The sequence below is a fragment of the Berghia stephanieae genome, chromosome 4, assembly GCF_034508935.2.
Source record: "Berghia stephanieae isolate SIO BIC M18660-M18661 chromosome 4, UCSD_Bste_1.3, whole genome shotgun sequence".
Lineage (NCBI taxonomy): Eukaryota > Metazoa > Mollusca > Gastropoda > Nudibranchia > Aeolidiidae > Berghia > Berghia stephanieae.
In genome coordinates this window covers 60,976,066-60,999,658 of record NC_088363.1, presented here as the reverse complement: position 1 = coordinate 60,999,658, position 23,593 = coordinate 60,976,066, and the positions used below count along the sequence as shown (strand labels likewise).

General features: G+C 34.4%; 1 protein-coding gene across 2 annotated transcripts in view; it reads right to left on the bottom strand.

Moving 5' to 3' along the window:
- Positions 1 to 22,643, bottom strand: part of LOC144970953 (phosphatidylinositol-3,5-bisphosphate 3-phosphatase MTMR8-like) — a 99,353-nt gene extending 76,710 nt beyond the window's left edge. The window contains exon 1 of one of the 2 annotated variants that reach the window (XM_078911165.1): positions 22,559 to 22,643. In XM_078911165.1, coding sequence (XP_078767291.1) covers positions 22,559 to 22,582 — 24 coding nt within the window. In that variant the 5' untranslated portion in view covers positions 22,583 to 22,643. Of the gene's footprint in view, positions 1 to 22,213; positions 22,321 to 22,558 lie in introns of those variants that run through there. The other variant, XM_078911164.1, reaches the window with a different exon arrangement.
- Positions 22,644 to 23,593: the final 950 nt, after the last annotated feature.

Genomic DNA, 23,593 nt, shown 5'->3' with positions numbered 1-23,593 from the left:
TGGTGAAGAGCCACTTTTGTTTTGGGTATTATTATAAAACGTATCGAATAGAGTTTTAATTTCTGTTAAATTATTCTCGCATTCACGATAGTTATCACTCGTTACAACTACATAATGCAGGTCCATTCAATACACAAAGGATATCCTAAATAGTATGACATTAATCGCCTACTTTTTAATGAAGCCCGATTCTTTTTTATACAAATTATAATGACAAACACGTTATTAATTACAACAATATGAACTTGGACAACCAAAGTCATTTCGATAACAACCTACAACGTTTCTTATAAAAACATAATATCATATATATGTGTGTGTGTGTGTGTGTGTGTGTGTGTGTGTGTGTTAGGAATGTCCTGCGCATTTGACTGCGGAGAACACTGCGCAGAAGGGACTAGAATTTCATATCCGGCTGCTTTATTAAAATCTAAACAAACGAAATCAACCACGGAATTGTGAATCGCCTCAGGCTAACATGGTACGACACAAAACATAAACAATAATCACGTACTTTTATTCTATCGAAAAAAGATAATAACTAAATAAAATAAAATTAAATTTTAAAAAAATAAGTAAAGTTAAAAAATAAAGAAACAAATTAATAAATAAATAAATAAAAGCAACTTCCACCAAACCATAAAGCGGTAAGGAGATACAATTTAGATCGAGACTATACCATTTATCGATTGTTATCTGATCACCGTTAAATTCTCATACGCCCCCGGCCTGTTGATTCTTTTTGGTATTGAACTGAAATTGCCATTGATGATACACGGCGTTGATTCGTTGCTCGTGATGCAATTAAGATAATAAAAGGCCAGTGATGGAATTAAAAGGGATTAGGTTCCTTTCTCTCGAATCTCAAACAATGAAAGACCAATGATATTACTACGGAGGAATTTGAACCTGTAGAAGAGGCTATGTGGTCTTGTGGTATGACACTCGCTTTCGGACTCTTTACTCACATTATCTCGCCGTACTCAGGTGTAAATGAGTACCTGATCAACATCGCTGTCTCTGAAAAAAAATGTATTGTCGCCGAATAGGCGTCATGTCTCTTTCTTTATGTTACGTGATGCTGTTGGTCAGGGACCCCTTGTAAAGCGCTTTGAGCACGTTTAGTGGATATTGCGCCATATAAAAGTTAATTTTTAAATATTATTTTTAAAGCGTACCAATCACATGCAAAAATGGCCGTGCATTCCTGCATTCTTCCTATTCTTATTAAACAGGTTTGTTTGTTTTTTTCTAAGGAAAATCAAATTCAGGGGTCAATCCGTCGAAATTGAACATCGATCGATCATAATTTTGCAGTTAAAGAGAACGCTATGCATTATTTACATGCGACCCATCGCTTCAAAACGGTACTATGTCAGACTGCTTTAAATGTTGGCGATGGAAGTTGTAGATAAAAAAAAAAAGAAAAAAAGAAAGATACTCTAGAAAGTATTTATGTGTTTTATTGAAGAGAATGGGTACAAATTCTTTAAGTGCCGACATAATTCCAGCCAGATTGAGGCAGTCGGTCGCATATCATCACTGAAGTCTGATTATTGCCCGAAAGGGCTGGACAATAACAATAACAACATGTTGTAACATTGATTTATATTGAACACACGCACATACACACACACACACATACACACATACACATACATGATGGGTAAAAAACTTGTGATTTGTAAGATAAGATCAACTTGTTATTGTAATCCGATCTCACACTAACGGGAAGCCCAATCATTTAATGTTGGATCGAAGTACATCTAATTCTTGGACTTTCCCGGATGTAACATTGATAATTATATACATTCGCATTCTAAGTACTAAATATCTCTGATCGCGATCATTATAAATATGAGTTCCCTGGCCTGTTCCTCTGATCGTTAATTGAAAAATGGTCCGGTTCCCATATACCAGCTTAGTATTTACCAATTTGTCTGACTAAATTAAAGGACCCAAGTATTAAGATCCAATGAACGTGATGAAAACCAATACGAAATGTGAAGAAGATGGTGCGGATTTGCAAGAGAATGAGGAGGCCATACACATACTCTCTCTCTCTCTCTCTCTCTCTCTCTCTCTCTCTCTCTCTCTCTCTGTGTGTGTGTGTATGTATGTGTGTGTGTGTGTGTGTGTGTGTGTGTGTGCACGCGCCCCAATTTCTTAAAATTGTTTACTGGTCAACTCGTCTTTGTAAGGATTCATTGGTACCAACAAGTGATATTTTAAGCTAGAAGTATAATCCACACTCTATTCAAGTAGAAAGGTTGGTGAATGCAAGGCTGGTCCATCTCATCTATATCCCAATCCCACTGTCAAAATCAAATGGCTGCAGCAAGAATTCAAAAGAATCTTAACACTTCTCGTATCGATTGAAGCGTCCGAAGAGATGATATTATCCAATAACTATATTATCATGATGATGATACAGAGAGAGAGAGAGAGAGAGAGAGAGAGAGAGAGAGAGAGAGAGAGAGAGAGAGAGAGAGAGGAGGAGGAGGAGGAGAGAGAGAGAGAAGGGGGGGGGGGGTAGACGGGTGAAAAGACGGAATGACAGAGGCCATAAAATAATATAGAGATTGACAGACATAGATGACGGATATATCATAGCTATAGATGGGTGGCCGTATTGACGGATGAATGAATAGATAGATGGATAGCTAAATAGATCAAGAACGATAGATAGCTAGATGACAGGTAGATAGACATTATACATATATACATATATATATATATATATATATATATATATATATATATATATATATAACCCTGGTAAGAGGGTTTTTATAGTTAGATTATGAACAAAATGGAATAGTAAAGAAAAATATAGACGTCTAGTCACAAAATATAGTCGGGATTGTTATCTTCGAGACGGCAAACAATCTGAAATGTCATCGGGAAAAAAAAACAAAAAACAAAAAAAAACAACATTGTAAACTGATTCATGCAAATCTCGCTTTCTGGTAATTACATGTGTTCTTGAATAGATTAATAAGTCCTTTAAAATAGACTACAAATATATTCGTACACATAAATAATAACCAAGTTAGATTTCAGTGGATTTGTCGGGGTTCTCGAAAGGACGCAAGAAAGATGATGATGATGATAATGATGATGATGACGATAATGATGATGATAATAATAATAATAATAATAATAATAATAATAATAATAATAATAATAATAATAATAATAATAATAATAATAATAATAATAATAATAATAATAATAATAATAATAATAATAAATGGAGAAAAACAATCAGGGATTTAATGCTAAAAATTAAACCAACTGAAGACTAGTAACCAGCATAACTTTCACGAATTTGAGCAGAAAAAGGATTGATAACAAATCAACAACCAACCAAAACGTATGGTAGACAACACTAATAATTGGATAAGTCCATTAAAACAAAAAAACAACTTACAGTACAGAAGGTACACTGGAATTTTTTTTTTTTTAAAGATAAAATAAACAAAGAAGCAGACTGTTTTATCTGAAACGAAGAACCGACTACCGACTTTGCATGGAAATTACAAGAAATAAGATACGGACTGGTGGTACCAATCAAATATTCGAGATGTCAGGAACCTTATTGATTTCTTCTTCTCTCTTGGGGAGATGAGCGAAATGGACCACGGTTCAACAGTTTGGAGTTTGGAGGCGTGTGTGTGATAAGGATCTATAAATACAACGTGAGTGACGTCTTTGACACTAAGGTACAGTATATATAAAAAAGCTGGTGGTGAGTAAACAAATTATGTGGGTGAGAAGCAGCCTCGTGGCAAAGCGTGGGTGGCGTTACTTGTTACGGATAATGGTTTTTCTTTTCATGCATACATACATACATACATACATTAATACATACATACATTAATACATACATACATACATACATACATACATACATACATACATTGTTTACCTCACATGAATTGCCTTTAATTTGGACAATAAAGATTATTATTATTATTATTATTATTATTATTATTATTATTATTATTATTATTATTATTATTATTATTATTATTATACATTACACATACATTTTGAAACCACTACCCCAAACGATAAAATGAAGATCTAAAAGTGGCATATCCAAATCTCAACAAGGAATAGCACTTTAAAAAAATAAAAATAAATGAAATCAAATATCAATTTCCAAAAAATGTAACTTAAACTTTTCACAAATTTTCTCTGCTGTAAATACGCATTGATCTTAGCAACACGTGTCCGTTCAATAGTGTGTTTCAAACTTAAATTTAAAACCTCATCCATTTTGGCTCATTAAAAAAGTTACTACTCTTCTTTGTCGCTGTTACATTCAATGCGCCCGAATGCCGACTCCAAGAGATCCATTGAGATCTAATCATAGGTACCCTGTCATCATAAAAAATCATAACTGGCTATCAACAACATATAAAAATATCATAACATCTTCAAAGTCCTCGAGATGGCTCTGAAAAAGATGGAAAGAAAGAAAAGAAAAAAAAAAAAAAAGAACAATCGAAAAAAAAAAAAAAAGAAAGAAAAAATGAAGTAAAGACAGAAATACAAGTCGTTGCTTCTAATTTTTAACGAAGGATACCAGGAACGGTCTGAAGAAGATCAATAGTTACCCCGCAAGGACAAGACGGGAAAAGATGGGCGATAAGTGAAGATTCAACACGAATGGGGCTATTTATCTGTTTTCTTTTGGTTGAGGAGGGGGAGGTGGGGGTGACTTTCTTTTTCTTTGTCTATTTTCATTTTCATTTCATTATTATTATTATTATTATTATTATTATTATTATTATTATTATTATTATTATTATTATTTTTAATATTATTATTGTTATTATTATTATGACTTTTGGTTGTTTTATTTGTGTTTCTATTGTATTTCTTCTTTTTTTTTTTATTCGGTTTGTTTCATTTGTTGAGGTTTATTTTTGTTTCGTTTTGTTCATTCATTTGATCGTTTTTGTTTTTTTAATTATTACTATTTTGAAACGACGTACACTTATTTGCAAGTCTGATAACCCATCTTAATAGGGGCTCATTGTTATAGAGGAAAAAAACAAAGTCTCAAACAAACGCTGAATATTGTCCATTATATTACAACAATAATATATGTGTGACTGTGTAAATTATATCATTCGGTCATCAGATATAGAAATAATACCGACACGTAGATAATAAATAATGTTTGTGTGAAAGTCATAGTAGAAAGATAGACAGAGGATATGACGGGATGAGATTGGAATTATAATATTAATATATCGGTCGCACTTTTGAGTTTTAGAAAAAAACAAAACAAAGAACAACTGTCTCGTTTTGGTCAGGGAAAAAAAAAACCCCAAAACATTTCAATTAACAAATAGATAGATAAAGACGACCCTAAACTTGCCAAAATGTTATAATACTAAGACTTTGTTTTTAAGTATCAATTGGGGAATGGGGCTGTCGCCTGATGATAAAATAAAGGCATTCCCCAGCGCTTCAAAAGATAAAAATGGACGTGGTAAGTGTTGAAACACAACGCTCCATCGTCAAAATCTAGGTTCACAGAAAGAAATGTTGTTATCCACCACTGACCTCTTTCTTTTCCATCTCACATCATTTTACGTTGAGACAGACAATATGGTCAGCTCCTTCGACGAGAGAGTATCGCAGCAAGAACAAGATTACATTTTTTTTAAAAAACATATATACATTCAATCAAACATAGGCATAATAAAATCCAAAAATAATATAGCCCCATCCTCTGGGACATGGTCCCTTTATTTTCTTACCCGATGCAATGGAATCCATTGCGATTCCTAATAGATTTTATGGTCTACGGGTTATTGCATATACGTATCGTTTTCATATTTATATCGGCCTTGTGACAACAGAGACGAGACAGTAACATAATAAAGGCATAGCTCGTTCCGATACGAGATGAATCTATACATCGAGAGAGAGAGAGAGAGAGAGAGAGAGAGAGAGAGAGAGAGAGAGAGAGAGAGAGAGAGAGAGAGAGAGAGAGAGAGAGAGAGAGAGAATTGAATTGTCTCGATCAAGTTGAACCTGACCAATGTAAGTCATTATTTTGTTCATCCATTATAAGGTATGCGTCCTTCTCCACTTCATGTTTATAATCGTAGCCTCTTTAACTTTGAAAGTGCATAGCGAAAGAGAGAAACCAGCTTTGATGGCGATTCAGTAAACTAAAAATAGTGACAAAAATAATATTGTCAATCTGAGTCTGTTGTACTCAGGAAAAACACATATTTAAAAACATTGGCCAGAAAACTCGTCCTTCAAATATTAATTGGTTTAAATGACTCTCATCTTGGCAAAAACTCTCAAACCCGGGACTTATCGGAAGTTTTAAAAATTTGAAGAAACAAAAGTTAATCCCCTGAACTTACAATAACTCAAATTCTGTCTAATCGGAGAGAATAGATTAACGCCAGTGTGATACTGTGACGAATTGTTACAAATGAAGGATAGGATCGATTCAAGAAATTAAATGAAAACAAACTTGCTCACTCTCTCTGTCTCTCTCTCTCTCTGTCTCTCTCTCTCTGTCTCTCTCTCTCGCTCTCTCTCTCTCGTCGTTATAATTAATACCCTAGTTTTAGAATTAATTATTACGGCGGAACCAAATTGAGAGATTATGATTTTCTCCATCCATATTTAAGACTCCCTGTCCACATTTGCTTCATCTTGTAAAAAGTGATAAACAAAAATGAAATATAAAAGCTTCTGAAAGAATGAAATACCGTGCCGATCACTAATTCTCTGCAGTCGATTTTTAGTAACGCGACTACGTGGTCTAGTGGTATGACACTCGCTTTCGAATCGGAAGGTCCTGGGTTCGATATAGTTGAGTTCAAGGAGAAGGCTCTTTACTCACATACTCTCACCGTACTCAGGTGTAAAATTAGTAGCTGGCCGTTAACAGTGTTGTCTCTGTCCGAAAAAAAAATTAATATCGGCTAACATGCGCCATGTCCGGTCCTAAATGTTAAATGTTGCTGTTGGCCTGGGGCCCCTTGTAAAGCGCTTTGAGCACGTTTAGTGGATATTGCGCTATATAAAAGCTCAATTTCAAAAAATTGTAAAAATGGATTCATGTTTTTATTGTTTTGTTACTTATTTTTGTTGTTGTTGTTGTTGTTGTTGTTGTTGTTGGCTGAACAAGGGTTTTGAGTTGAGCCCTAAACGTTCCGTGTTTGGTATTTTGTTCTTTTTTGAAGCTGTTATATTCATTTCTGTTTATTACTTTTTACAGTCCACAGCTTCTAGCAGCTTAGTATCACTCGATTTTGTAGTAACGATAGCCGCCTCTTTCACATTGAAAAAGCACACACAAAGAATCCAAATGTGATCATGCTTCACATAAAAACCAAAATTGGAGGATAAAATCGATTCCTCAAATCAAGTAGGATCAAATTATTGATTATTCTCAGTCAGACACCATGCGGAGGGAGTCGTATTACGACATAGCTGATTTCAAATCACCTCAATCCACAGTCCTTTCGCAATGACTGTTTCATATCATATAGATAGAATGCGCTTGGCCAAGGAGTTCACAACATTGCCATCCGGAAGTATAACGGATCAACACACAAACTCTGTGTAACCATGAACTTTTATAGTCTGGTTAATACAGTTTAGTGAGAACAACTCACAAACGCGGATGGCAAAAACAATAACAAAGGCCTGAGTGACGTCATCTTCGAACTATCTATAGATAGTTCGAAGTTGACGTTTATTGTTTGTTTTGTTTTTTACCATCCGCGGTTGTGAGTAATTCTCACTAAACTATATTAACCCGACTATAAACGTTCATGGTTACACACAGTTTTGTGCGTTGATCCGTTATACTTCCGGATGGCAATGTTATGAGCTTCTTAGCCAAGCTATCTATATATAGTATGCACTTGGCTAAGAATTTCACAACATTGCCATCCGGAAGTATAACGGACCAACACACAAACTCTGTGTAACCATGAACTTTTATAGTCTGGTTAATACATTTTAGTGAGAACAACTCACAAACGCGGATGGCAAAAACAATAACAAAGGCCTGAGTGACGTCATCTGCATACTATCTATAGATAGTATGCACTTGGCTAAGAAGTTCACAACATTGCCATCCGGAAGTGTAACTGGCCAACACACAAAACTGTGTGTAACCATGATCGTTTATAGCCTAGTTAATACAGTTTGTGAGAATTACTCATAAACGCGGATGGCAAAAAAACAATAACAAAGGCCAGAGTGACGTCATCTTCGAACTACAAAGGCCAGAGTGACGTCATCTTCGAACTATCTCTACTCTTATCAGAAAACAACGACGGTGTAAAAACGTTATTATGCCTTTTTTTATATTTATGCAAAACGACCTCGTGTGGCCATGCGTTCTTCGGGGCGGAAGGTCCAGGTTTCGAGACCCGCTCAGAATGGCGCATAGTTGAGTCCTTTGGAAAAGGCTCTTTACTCACATTCTCTTACCGGAGTCAGTTGTTAAATTATGAATACCTGGCCGTTAACACCGTTGTCTCTGTCCAAAAAAGATTTTAATACCACCTAGATCTTATAGGGTTCATGTCTCGCCCTACATGCTAAGTGATGCTCTTAGCTTTGGAACCTAGCAAAGCGCTCTGAGCTAGTTTAGTGGATTTATCTCTTTATAATGCTCAAGATTGTCGGGTTGTGTTGGTTTTTTTTTAATTGTTGGAGATGTGGATGGCCAAACCTATATTCGACTTAATTTTAAAAAGAGCGATTTTGATCCTCCCAAGTTAAAAGTGTTCTTATTTTTCTGACTAGTCTCTCTTCCCTGTAGAGATTGGGTGGCTGGACGTATTAGATCTGACGAAGGTATTTTGCAATAGATTCAGAGGGTAGCAAAAAGGACTGTGTGCTTTTGGTTTAACGCTACAATGGCTAGGATAAACTCTGGCTATAAGGGCCTAGTTTCTCAGAGAAACTGCTTTTCCTCAGTCCTCTAGGCTCGTCGTGGCGCTCAACACTGCTCATAGTGCAAAAGAGATTAGTCTTGAAGGTGTTGCGTTAAACTAAAATGGTCACTATTAAACAGTATGCACTTATCAATACACCTAGTAGGTTATGGCATGAGGTAGGGAAAATGACCCACTTTTTTCTTTTGATCCGAAAGAAATTAATTACAGCTTGTTTCAATAAAAATACCCGGGTTGTTACAATAAAAATACCCGGATTATTTTCCTGCTCTCTACTAAGTGGCAATAATGTATTGGTTGATGCAATAACTACGGCTGCTCATATTGAATATCCTCCTCCTTTAGAAAGATTAGTTTCTTTTCCCAACATCTATTGGATATGAATCCCAAATGACCACAATGAAAATAAATATCTTCTATAGGAAAGGACGGAACAGTTTGGTATGGTTATCTTTGTACATATTTCTATGTGCCCCATGACACGTATATCACACTAAAGAAATGTAACGTGTTTGCCATAAACCATTTATTTAATTGCATACTCTCGAGAGACACGTATTTAAGATTTTGTCCAGAAAACTCGTCTTTCAAATATCGATCGATTTAAATGACCCACATCTCGGCAGAAACTCTCGCGAGAGTCTTTGCCAAAACCTGCGCCATTTAAATCGATCGATATTTGAAGGACGAGTTTCCCGGCGTGTCTTGCCAGAGTACGGCAGTTAACTGGTTAATATCATAACAGAATTAATTCAATAGCACTGGAAGAGGAGATGCGATATAAAAGCATTTTAAAAAGGACAAGATCTGCTATGGTGAGAGCATGTCAAGATCACCGGACATTGCCTTTTCTATTCGTGATCAATTAATCTAAATTACTGGACTGTCTGTGTTGACATCTAACCACTTCAGCGGCTCTCTGAAAAGAAAAAAATGTGTTTTTTTTTTTGTTTTTTTTCGGCCTAGCAGAAAGAGACTTTTTAACAATCCAAGTCGGGGGTCATCAAAACCCATTGAAATATTATGATTCAAAACTTATATCTTTAAAAAAAAAAAATGAGAAGACGTTTAGTAGAAAATACTGCCCTTTAGACACACACGATAACCTAATTGACCTTCTCCTTTCAGTGTGGAAAAATCTTGTATGTATAGAGAAATAACCACTAAATTATGTGTTGAGAGCACTGTACACAAGAATTCGCAAGCTAACTGTAACACTTAACAGGTAGGACGAGACATGACGCCTGTGAGGCGATGTTATAGCAATTTTATCGACAGAGACAATGCTGTTACGGGCCAACTACTCATTTAACACCTCGGTGTGGTGAGCGAGGGCATTAGTAAAGAAAAGCCCTTTCGAATGACTTAACCTTGCGCCGCCCACAGCGCTCTTTCGAAGGCTTGTGTTAGTGTTATACAACAAGACCACAACCCGCGCGAAATGGATTGTTATAATATGCGCTAATCAATCAGCATTATCGTCACCGGCATTTAATACGGGACTGATGATATGTGACATAGGGTGCGAGAAAAATATAAACCAGAAAAAAATAAAATTGCTATTTCAATACGAAGTAGACATCAGACCTATTCGAAAAAGTTTAAGCAATAAGAATAAGACCTTAAGGTAATACTTGTCAAGTTTAATAAAAAGGATAGTTAAGAAACCATGTTGGTTATACCAAAGTCTTTTAAAAATCACGATATGAGAGGTTTCCAAACATACCCTTGGTTTTAGCAGCATAGCGTTACTAGTGTGAAAAGTTCACCGTCTGTTTTTTGTTTTTTTTTTTTTGTTTTTTGAATGACGGATCGAGATAGAATCTAAAATAGATAAAATACGAGCAGAAACCATAATCGATTTATAAACAAAGATGAATGGCCTCCAATCAATGAACCTTCACTTGAATCCAATGGACAACAGCACTTGGTCATTGATGGTTTATAAGGATTGCAGGTTTTACACAGAAGCAAGCTTAATAAAGGATAAAATTTAAAATCCATGGGATCGACTCACTATTCAAGTCATTAGAAAATCAGTGGTTTGCAGGAGGAAAATGGGACGCAACAACAGTATTATAAAGAAAATTGAGGGAGGGATCCACAGATCACATCAAAAGTTAAGAAATACGTCTAAATTATTCGATATGATATTGGAGCAGTGTTTAATTGGAATAAGAATGGAATTTTTTTTTAAATCAAAATTTTTTACTTGGAAATGTTAGTGAACATAAATTTCAATAAATAGGGCTGATTATGGTAAAATTCAGACTTGCATAATTCAAAGTCTCTCTCTGCAGGGTTCTAAACTTTGCCGAAATTTTTTTGTTTTTATTTTGACCTTTGCGATGCAATTCCTTTACCGATGTGTCAAAATAATGTAAGAAATACTCACTAACTGGTGTGTTTGGTATGTACTTAGGCGGTATCTCAGGCCCTTTCATACAAGAAATAAATAGTCGAGGGGACGAAACGGGGGTAAATGGCGGGAAATATTCTGATTGATTTATGCTTGGTCACGGACGAAACATCAATTAAGATTCGAAACTTTTATCCCATGAATGAAAACAAACACATTTTTAAAACGTTGACCAGAAAACTCGTCACTCAAATATCGATCAAATAAAATGGCCCTCATCTAGTGAAAAACTCTCGGCCATCATCTAGTCAAAAACTCTCAAATGTGGGATTTCTGTAAGTTTTGACAAGATGAGGATCATTTTAATCATCGATCAGTTTTGGAAGAACAAGTTTTCAAGCGAATGTTGTTTTTTTTTACGTGTGAGTTTGTTTGTTTTTTGTTTTTTGTTTTTTTTTGTTTGTTTGTTTGATTTTGTTTTTTCTTTTTTTCATCAGTACGGCAATACAAAAGACGGCCCTTAAGAGAAGATTACTTGATTCCCGTCTCTCACTGCGAAATGAATCTCGCAATGCATTCATTCCATAACAAATATTATCCTTCTCGAGAAGATTGCCTGGAAGATTGTTTTTAACGACTATTATTTCTATTATTTTTTTTCCTTTTGTATCATGCCAATATCAAAATCTTGGCTCAATGACAACATTACAAACACAAAAGGTAATGCATTTATCTGCATTGCCATTCCGGGCATTTATTATTGGACCGGTGAGATGTAATAATAATAAAAAACGCATGTATAAATTAATATCAGAAACCAGCATGATCAATGCATTGGCCTCTGTCAGCTATCATTGCGCTTTTGTTGTAGTTGTGTAGTATAAAAATAAAAATTACGATTTCTTTGTGAGATAATTAAGGGATGACGAAGAAAATATATATTATAATATATAATATATATATAATATATATATATATATATATATATAATATATATAGGTTCATAGTGACAACAGATGGAAGATGTACCGAGACATACGAGCAAGAATAGCTCAGCAAACAGCTTCATGGACCTGGGAACATTTTGAAAAAAAACAGATGTCGTTCGGATTAGATTCGATCTTAAAGTGCTACGTGGGCCAATCTTGTTATACGGATGCGAAAGCTGGACTACAAATGCAGAACCAAAGAACATTGAAGCTTTTGAAATGTGGTGCTGAGAAGGATGCAGAGATATCGTATCTGCACACAAACGAACGAGAAGTGCAAACAACTACACAAGGAATAATGCCTAATGTGGATCGACAACTATCCTTTCGGACCATAGTAAGGAAGATAAGAATGAATACCTGCAAGTTGTGGAAAATACTGTAACGCGCCGGGAGACAAAGAAACACTCATAGACCACTGAAGGCTTCACAGCCTACATCAAAGCTGTTTGAAAGGCAAGAGACAGGGAGGAATGGAGAGAGATATCATGCAGTATCGAAGCCTGGACAGCATGGAACTAGAAGAAGAAGAGAAGATATATATATATATAATATAATAAATATATATATTAATATAATTAATAATATATATATATATATATAATATATAATAGAGAGAGAGAGAGAGAGAGAGAGAGAGAGAGAGAGAGAGAGAGAGAGAGAGAGAGAGAGAGACAGAATGAAAATACGTGTGGGCGTGTGTGTGTGTGTGTGTGTGTGTGTGTATGTATGTGCGCGTGCGTGTGTTTGTGTGATTTTTTTTTCTCGCCCAGGACCTAGTACTCGTATATATTACTAATTATTCATCCCTGTACGTTCTAAATTGGCCGACAGAGCTCCTCTACACTGTTGTAAAAAAGCTGACAATATCAAATGCTAAGCAAAGAACAGTTGGTGGAGTTGTTGTTTTCTTTTTCTTATCATTCCAAATTTGCTAGATCTGATTGGCACGTCCAAAAGCTTCATCCCCTACTTTCAAAATGATCAAAGCCGCCTGATATTCTCTTTTAGTGACTTTGTCCTCACAGGATCTCTTCCTCGTATGTCTTACACTGTTGTCAAAGCTGACAATATCAAATACAGTATTAAGTAAAAAACGGCCAAGGGGCGTCATACTTCTTCCAGTTTGTTGTTGTTTTGGGTTTGTTTGTTTTTTCTCACATCCTATTATATCTCCTTTGCACATTTTTAAATATGCTGTATTTTCGCCTAGTAAGTAACATCACGAAAGGAGGATAACATGAGCTTATAGCGCTTCGGACAATTTCATTCAAATATAATATGTAGAGGATCACGTCACAATTATTATAAAATATTTTGCATGGAATATGTGACACAACTTCACACGTGCTCGGACAAACATAGTTGGTTTATAAACAATAACGTGAAATAATTCGACTTCCATCTGATCGTGGCTTTTGTTTTTATATTGACAAACGGGTGACTAGTTATCACACGATTTTCTAGTTTAAGTTTACACATAGTTTTCTGTGTTGATTCTACGGATCAAGAGGTAGAACAGTGGGTTTTTTACTTAACACATACCATCTATAGTAAAACCTGTGTAGTCTGCTGTGTCTACCAATCACTGCCACTGTTTACATTATGACGATTGTCCGAGAGGCGTGGCTATCTACCGGTTAATTCTTACTGCTATCTCAGTTTCGCAATCACCAAACGTCATTCAATGCTAAGCGTTACCGGATATGTTGTTGTTGCTGATGGTGATGATGATGATGATGATGATGATGATAAGCTCAATAATACTAATAATAATGACGATTATACTAACAATAACAATGACAACGACAATATCAATAATAACAATAATGATGATATAAGAAGAAGAAGAAGAAGAAGAAGAAGAAGAAGAAGAAGAAGAAGAAGAAGAAGAAGAAGAAGAAGAAGAAGAAGAAGAAGAAGAAGAAGAAGAAGAAGAAGAAGAAGAAGAAGAAGAACAACAACAACAACAACAACAACAACAACAACAACAACAACAACGTAAATGATATTGGAAGAATTTCGCGCCGATCGTGGGAGAAGAGATATCTTTTGAATCATGTAATTATCATAATATAAGAAAGACAACCGAGCATTTATTCACCTAAGTGTCTGTCTACATACAATTACCTCCCTTGACACCAAAAATCTAAAGTGTGGTGGAAATTGCTGCATGGATGCAAGTATGTTAGGCCAAAAGAAAAAAAAAGAAAAGAAGAAAAAAAAAAAAAAAAGCCTGAATCCCATGTCCAACAAATTCAAAACCTGAAACTTGTTTTGAAATGTGACCTATTGCCTCAAAATGGTATTATGTTGAGATGATCTACATGTCGGAAATAAATTAAAATACGTTTCAAAAAGCCGGGAATCTTGCACCCACGTAGATTGGTTTTACAGGCTCTTTCGAGTAGAAACAGAACATGACTATGAATATTATATATGATTTCTACATTAACATAGTTGTTAAAGGGTTTCATTGCATCAGCCTTTTTATTTTTTAATGGAAATTATCTGGACAAAAACGGCTAAATAAATTAAAGGTTTACCCATAACAAGACAGCATCTTTTTTCCAAGAGCATACGTATTTCAATAGATTGCGATAAGATTTCAAAACATTTTTTATCATATTGATCAAATAAAAACCATGATGGATTACAGTCCGGTGGGTGTGTTTTAAAGCTAAGATTTCCCTGGGGGCTCTATGTTTAATCCTGGGATTTGTGCCCTTCTTTCAGAAATACCGATAACTGAACGGATAATAATGTGTCAACAAAAGCTCTGATTCAGAAAGGGTAATGAAAACTAAAGAATGGAGAAGGAATGAGAGAAGAGAATTCAGTGCATCTTTGAAGATAAAAATATTATTAATTTGTACATAGTTATAACTGTCCGAGTGAGAACAAGACCTTAAGGTCATGCGCTAAACAAAAATGCTAATTAACTGTATAAGGATGTATTGAGGTCTTTTATATCATTTCAAGAAGATACAAAACTTAATTAAAACTAGTGTTATGTTAATCAATCTATGTGCAGTCCACTACATATTCGCAGCTTTCGGTTAATCGCAACATTTCCCAAAAAACTGAATTAATTATATATAAAAGTCACTGGTTAATTGCAACAAAATTCGGTTAATCTCAACAAATTTTTGCCCCCAAAAAAGTGGAAAATTCAAGAAATCAATCAAACTTAATATCATGATTAAATTTCATCATGGATGAAATTGTGACAGGTTGAAAAATCAAGAGTGAGCGGGATTTAATGCTGAGTGTGTCACCACTCTATTAGAAACGAAAGATGGCGAGGCTTTGCAGTAGCCTATGTGTTTGTGATGCCATCTGGAGGCGAGGGGGGCTGGGCATAGTCTTGAGAACAGGTAGATAATGACAGTCGTAAAAAGAGACTAAGCGATACCCTTTGTTTTAGGATTGGCAACTGTGCATTGTGACCAACGAGTTTGGTGAGAGCTTATTGTCTCTCATCATGGCTAATCTCTTGGACACTTACAAATGTTGAGAACAAAAGAGTGAAAGTTAATTCAATATGAATAAGATGTCGACTTGCATCAAAGTTGCTTTTGCTTGAAAAAGTCTACAAAAGGCTGCCATATGGTTTTTGTTTCAATCAAATTGCCCAGTCTGTGGTGGACTAAGAACATTGCTTACAACAACTGGTTTGAATGTACCATATATGTGTAAAATGTTGCAATATTGGACATGGAACTCAACTTCAGTTTATTGCAACTTCAGTTAATCGCAACATTTTGGATTATCTGGAGTGGAGTGTAATACCGTAGGTGAGAAATTCTGCATTATTCTTATATATATTCAAAAACTTTTAGACTGAATTTTCTTTCAAGTTAATTTCTCCCATTACATAATGATAGGCTGGCTTAGATTTTCTTTGAGAACATTACAAGCAATATGTTTCAGGCTTTAACAAAACAAAACAACAAAAGCGCACCAGATGAGAAACAAAGTGCATCGCAGTTACTCTATCCTGGGTAAGCTAGTCCCAAAATCAAGCAACTACCACTTGTCAGAAAGTTGACAACTTAATAAACACACGATTAGCATCCATCAAGTGAGGACTAGATGCCAAAAGAGAATTTTTGTTTATATAAAATAATCAGAAATTCAGGGTTAAATAAAAATAAATTACTTTTTAAGCTTTTTAATAACAACATATAGCACTTCTATAGAGCATAACCATAACTGGGCCATGCTTTATGATCTTCACATTTACAAGTATGTCAATCTAACTTGGACTAGCACTATCATTCACATCCACCATCACACACACACACACACATACACACAATTACAAAAACAAACATACTTTCATCTATTTCTCAAAAGAAGAAAACATCAATAAAAAAAAAATATGGTACAATGATAGACGTTTCAAAAAAAAATGTTTTTTTAAAAGTAATATGTTAGCTTTGATTTAAAGCATCTACACGCGACGAAAAGCATTAAAAAGGTTGTTCCATATCTCAGGACCAAGTGTTGAAAACGATCTTCCACCAAAACATAAGTATTTTGATTTGTTATTTACTTGCAGTTTGGTGTGGTCAGGTGAAGACCGTAGCATTCTAGATGGAGAGTAGACATTTACAAAATTGTCATTTCACCCTGATGAAGCAGAGATCTTGCTGAAGCAGTGATGTAGGTGAAGAATGAGGTGAGAAAAGTAATATAATTTAGGCTCATTTAATAATCAAAACACTCTAAAAGATCTGCCCATCAATTTCTCATGAAATGTATAAATCATATATTTGTCAAGACTGTCTTTATACCTTCAATACTGTGTTAGTTAAAAAATTTTTTTTGCTTTCCTGTCATCATTGGTTCCTTACTCGGTATGACAATACAGGATCCCTTAACGCTTCAACAGATATGTCTAAACCATCTTTATTTGACAAGAAAGACAAAATCATCGATCAATTGGAAGTCCAATTAGAAATTAAAAAGAAATTAATTAAATCCTAAACCCTTAAAAAGGAACAAAAGTCAGTCAAAGTCTGTGGGCTAATGGAAAAGCTTTTCTAACAACTTAAAAGATCTGGATAAATGTATATGAAAGGTGCCAGACAAAAGAAAGAAAAATACCAACAAAAAAAGAAACATCCCAGAACATCAGTCTACCTCAACTGGGGATCGAACATCAGACCTTCTGATTACTGGCCAGATGTGCTACCATTAATACGTTTATGATTTTGTCATATTTGATAATGACAATTTCGTGAGGGTACACCATGGTGCAATGACCAGCCAGATAATATAAATAAATATAATGATAGGATGTATTATTATAAATATATGCTGTGAATTAATACGTCATTTAATACTTGTTAGTCCCATTTTGGGGGAAGGGGCATCCAACAAAAAATATTAGAAGAGAAAAAATCTGAATTTGAAAGAAAAAATATATTAGTTCTACTCCTTTATTTCCAACTATTTATTTTAGACAATTTAAAATTCTTGATGTAATGAAGTTCAGCTTGGTCATACAGTCATTTATTAGTAAAAATATAATAATTTTTATTTTGAAAAAATGTTGGTTTAAAAAAATCCTAATGTAGAGGGAAAAATCTAAATTTTTGGCAAAATTTGGCACCCTAAAAATTTTTCGTAATGAATACCAATCAGCTGATCAGTGACCAGACTTTTTAAATAAACAATATGCAAGTTTCTCAGCTAGAATCATATTTTGCAAAGGACATCTAAGTCTTGTCGCAGTTGATAAATTTAGCTACAGATGACGTGATAAATTTAGCTACAGATGACGTGCTGTTTCTTACAACTCAATGCCTTCATATCTTCAAGTATTGAAATTGTTTTCCAATTTCTAAGAAAAAGCTATTAAACGAAATAAAAATAAATTTTATTGTTAAGATTTAAGACATTAGATTACAATTACATGACAATTCAATCATTTGAAGTGAGAGCAAGCAAAAAGTGTAGCAGAAACAAACAATTGAAATACATTACTGCGAATACCTGGCAACTGAGCAAGATAAAATTGACTGGTTTCGTGAAGTTATTATAGCATTTGTTTCGATTGCCTTCTGTTTATATCATGGGAATGATATCCAGGCCCTTTTATACACAAGAATTTCCTGAAAACTAGAATTTAACAAAGGAAATAAATCTGCTCACTTTTCTGACTTGATAAGAGGAAAGAACATTTTTTAAAATCTTTTCAGAATTTAGACCTTCTTTAAAAAATTCAAATTCAAACTTTTTGGTATTAGTATTAATAGAATAGAAATTCCACCAACTTGGAAAATCTACTACTACTACCACATTTTTTCTTAGTGAACGATGTGAGAAAGGGAAAAATATAGAATTTATAATTGCTTTGCTGCGAGTTAGTTTAGCCATTCAAAAAAATACACAGGAAACCTTAAATCTAGTTCTGTCTTTATTAGTGAGTTATCAAAGTGATTCCAATTAAGGGTTTTTATTTGATTTGTCTTTTTTGCGTTTTTGTCTAAAGTTAGAGCAGGTACTACAAAAAGAAAGATATGTAAGCTCTAACTGACTAACATAAGTCTTTCATTAAAAAAAAATAAAAAACAACAAAAAAAAAAAATTCAGCTTTTATACATACCTGCCTACTTGAAAATTTCAAATTCAGTAAGAAATACAAAATTCATCAGTAATTAATGGTCAAATTTCAGTAATACTAAAGCAAACAAAATTAATGGCTCGGCCGGGCATTCCCAATGACCCCCGCACTAATAATATGCTTATTAATGACCTACTTTCGACACTGCACTGTGTCTACCGATGAGGGTAAAGTTTCCGTGTCGAGTCGATGACGTCACTCGTCGCCAGCCAATGAGACATTGAGATTTTTTATTGTAGCATGCCGTAAATAATGGAAAAAAAATTATTATTTTATAATTTAACATTGCGACCATTTGTATCAGTAATATTTCTTCTATTTCCGTAAGTCCGTAATTGTCCTTACACTTCCGTAACAATTACGGACCGACGGTCCGTAATAATAGGCAGGTATGCTTTATATAGTGCAATATCAACTAAACATGCTCAATGTGCTTTACAAAGGGTTCCTGACCAACAGCAATACATAACGTGTAGAATGAGACATGATGCCTGTTAGGCGATATTAGAATTTTTTTCCAACAGAGACAATGCTGTTACTGAATACGGTGAGAGAATGTGAGTAAAGAGCCTTTTCCAAGGACTCAACTATCCCCCGAGGGAGGCTCGGACCCAAGACCTTCCAGTCCAAAACTGAGTGTCATACCACAAGACCACATAGCTGCACTAACATAAGTCTTTCATACAAACAAATATATCCATGATATTAATTTATGTTATCTTGAATGCCAAAAAGGGACACCCTAAAGTACCAATCTCTCCCTAATATAATATTTAAAAGAAAATTAAGATGGTCTGAAAGTTGTGTCTTGTAAACTTGCACATGCTATAAATTTCAGTCTTGTTGATCGAAATTGAAACTCTAAATAAATTTTAATCACGTTTCGACACAGCAAACAAATTTGATATTGAAAATGAATAACATAAATTAGACAGGGCTTTGGAAGATGAAATGACTATTGAGGTCAGTGAAGAAGAAACGAGATTCGTATTTTCGAAACTAAACGAGAGGAAGGCTGCTGGGCCGGATGGATTGAAAGGAAAATTATTAAAAGAATGTGCCCATCAGCTTTCCCCCATTTATACACATATTTTTAACTGGTCCCTCCAATGCATTTCGATCCCTGAAATTTGGAAAACTTAAAAAATTATTCCTGTTCCAAAAAAAGAAAAACTTGAATCTATGAACGATCTCAGACCTGTTGCACTGACTTCAATAGTCATGAAATCTTTAGAAAAACTTGTTCTTGTTAAAATTAGGAACCAGTTTATGCCATTGAGTGATAGTCATCAATTTGCTTACAAACCAGGACGTGGCGTAGAGGATGCCATTTTGCTGTTTACAAACAACATCTACAGGCATCTAGATCATGCTAAGAGCCATTGCAGATTGCTTTTTGCAGATTTTTCTTCAGCGTTCAATACCATGCAACCTCAGTTGGTTGTTCAAAAATTGACTAGTCTGAATCTAAACAAGTATATAATTGCTTGGGTGCTCGAATTTCTTACGGAGAGAGCACAATATGTTCAATTAGGACAAAACATATCTTCCTGTATAACTACAAATACTGGTGCTCCTCAAGGTTGTGTATTGTCCCCTGTATTATTCACAATATACACGAATGACTGTAGAAGTCAAAACCTGAGTGTACCTTTAATAAAGTTTGCAGATGACACCGCTCTTCAAGGCCTCATAAAAAAATGGCAACGAAGTGGCTTATAGGCAAGAAATTGATAGATTTGTGTCTTGGTGTGATGCCCACCACCTAGAGCTTAACATAAGCAAGACAAAGGAGCTAGTGTTTGACTTTAGGAGACTGAAGGAACCGATAGAACCGTTAAAATTAAAGGACAAATTCGTCCAGCGAGTTCCTCACTACAAATACCTTGGTGTAACGATTGATGACAGGCTCAAGTGGGATGAACACTTGAAAATAATTAGGCATAAGATGTGCAGACGTACATATTTTTTTTATCAAAACTCTCTCAGTTTAGAATAGATAAAACCCTCTGCACATTATTTTATAGAGCAGTAATCGAAAGTGTTTTGTCATTTTGTATAACAGCTTGGGGAGGCAATTGCTTAGCAGTGGAAAGGAACAAAATAAATTCAAATATTAAAAAATCCATTAAACGCTATATAAATGATGTCGACGATGTAGATCTTTTATACGAGAAATTTTGTATAAATAAAATATCTAAAATATTAAATGACCAGTATCATCCACTAAGACCATCAGTTATTATGTCAGAAAGAAGTGGTCGCCCTTTCTCTATTTCAACGAAAACAGAGAGACACCGAAAATCTTTTCTGCCGTCCAGTATTAGGCTTTATAACAACAAGCAATAATCATTTTATATAATTATTTCGCATTTTTACTTTCAAAAATGTAAATATTAATTTATTTATTAATTTATTTGTTTTGCAATATACAATATACTCTGGTTATAGAGCTGCTCCTTTTTTATATATACATCCTATTTCCATTGTATTTTTATCTTATTATTGTGTAAATTATAACATGTCTGTACAAAGAATTTCCTTTTTGGGGTGCAATAAAGTATTATTATTATTATTATTATTATTATTATTATTATTATTATTATTATTATTATTATTATCATTATTATTATTATTTAGAATTTCTTCCTACCTGGAAAATGTCTATTACTCTCCTGTTGATTGAGTGAATACATTCTTTCACAAATAAGCAGGCTGAGTGTGATGATCACTAAGTTTTAAAGTTAAAGTTAAAGTTAAAGTCAAAATAAATTTGCTGTTTGTTTTTTTTTTACACAATCTCATCCAATCTGTTTTACGTGAGCCAGATATCATTCAGATTATGGACCTACAAAACTGCTTTGGATTTAGTAGTAGACGGTAAGCAAAATTTATGATTGGTTTAATTAAATTTTATCTCAAGTTTTGTGTGTTTGCATATCAATTTTATGAAATACCAAATTTACCAAGTGTGGGAGTCAGCAAGGACATATCTTTGGTGCAGAAATAAAGGCAGAAAAGGATGTACAACTGAGAGTGATTACAGACCGGGGAATGTTGTGATTTTGGAGTGAATGGGAACGAGAATGAGACTGCTGAGCCACATTATCATCATTTTAACTTAAATTAATGCCATCAATGCAAGGAATAAAAAAAGCACGGTGATTGGTATGACTATGACGTATGACGCACAGATGATTGATTGCTGAAACACGAACTTATGCTGTGTGTTGATGACAATGAGCATGCATACTAATTTTAGCCCTACCTTCATTTCGGGCAGGAGAAGATTTCGACGAGGGTGACTGGTAAGAAATAAAGAGGATGAGGCTACCATCATTCGCTTTACTGTGTGAGTCAAACTTGTGTCTATATCTGACTGCATTCCTTCTAGACATAATTAGCATAACCAATGCAAGCATAAGATTATAGGCACGTGTAAAACCGACGTCCCGTATGAAGAAGACAGAAGACGTTTCATTTTGGAGATTCAACTTTCGATTTCGTGAAAAAAAAGAAATAGCTCTCGATCTGTACGGTTTCTTGACTAATCTGAAAGCAAATCAAGGCACTTAAATATTCTATCCGCTAACAATCATCTTTAGATACTTACCTTGGGTGTTTTTATGTATTCCATGTCTGAAAATTTAGGATGATTTTGTTCCTTCTCTTTTGTTTACATCCAGATTCGGCTAAGCCATGACAGGAACACCCAGTTTGCCAGATATTTTTTTAGTAACTAATCAAATTAGCGTTATGTACGAACTATTTTTCTCTCTTTTATTTTTTTTTTCTCCTCCTGCTATAATAGAATGTGATATATCTACTTTTCACTCATTTAAATTTTAGGAGTTACAAATATTAATTAGGTTGAACTGTTAATTATACAAGCATCTTTAATTCAATTAATATTGATAGAATGAATAGTGATTCCATCTCACGTTTCATATTTTCAAGTAACATTAAATAAAGCTGGAGGCAAATTGTTAATTCATAAAGTAATAAAACATCGTATGAAAAAGAAACAGGCCCTAAATTTTCCCCTTAAGTAGAATTTGCTTTTTGATGCATGTTTTAGTAATGAATGTTTGTCAGAGTAATTGTGTATACATTGCCAGTCAATCTACTTTGTGTTCCATTCAAATAAGTTTTCAAGAATGTGCTGCCGACACGTTTTTTGTTTTACATTATAGTAATGTTAATTTACCCCGATTTGGATCATAAACCATATATGACATGGAAAGTTGCAGAATGCGCTCACAAATAATTTGCATTTCCTACCTCACACTCTGCCCTTTGTGTATGGTTAGGAATTAGAGTCGTGGTGCTACCCCCCCCCCCCCCAATGAACATAAACGGCTTCTAAAGAAAAGAAGAAGAAAAAAACTTAACACGGATCGTTTTGTGCTCAAAACTATGAACCAAAACAGTTAACACGATAGTACCTCTCATATAAAATCCAGGCAAACTTTCCTTCATCGTTTATCCTAACGTAAAAGTCAGAGATCTGTTCTCTAGCCCAAATATTGATTTTACTTGAAGTTCAGCCATTCAGTTTTTTTCATTGTTGTTTTAAGTCGGATTCGTTCAATCTTAAGTCTTTTGTTCTTATTTAAAGCTGTTATATTAATCTTTCTTAAATACGTTA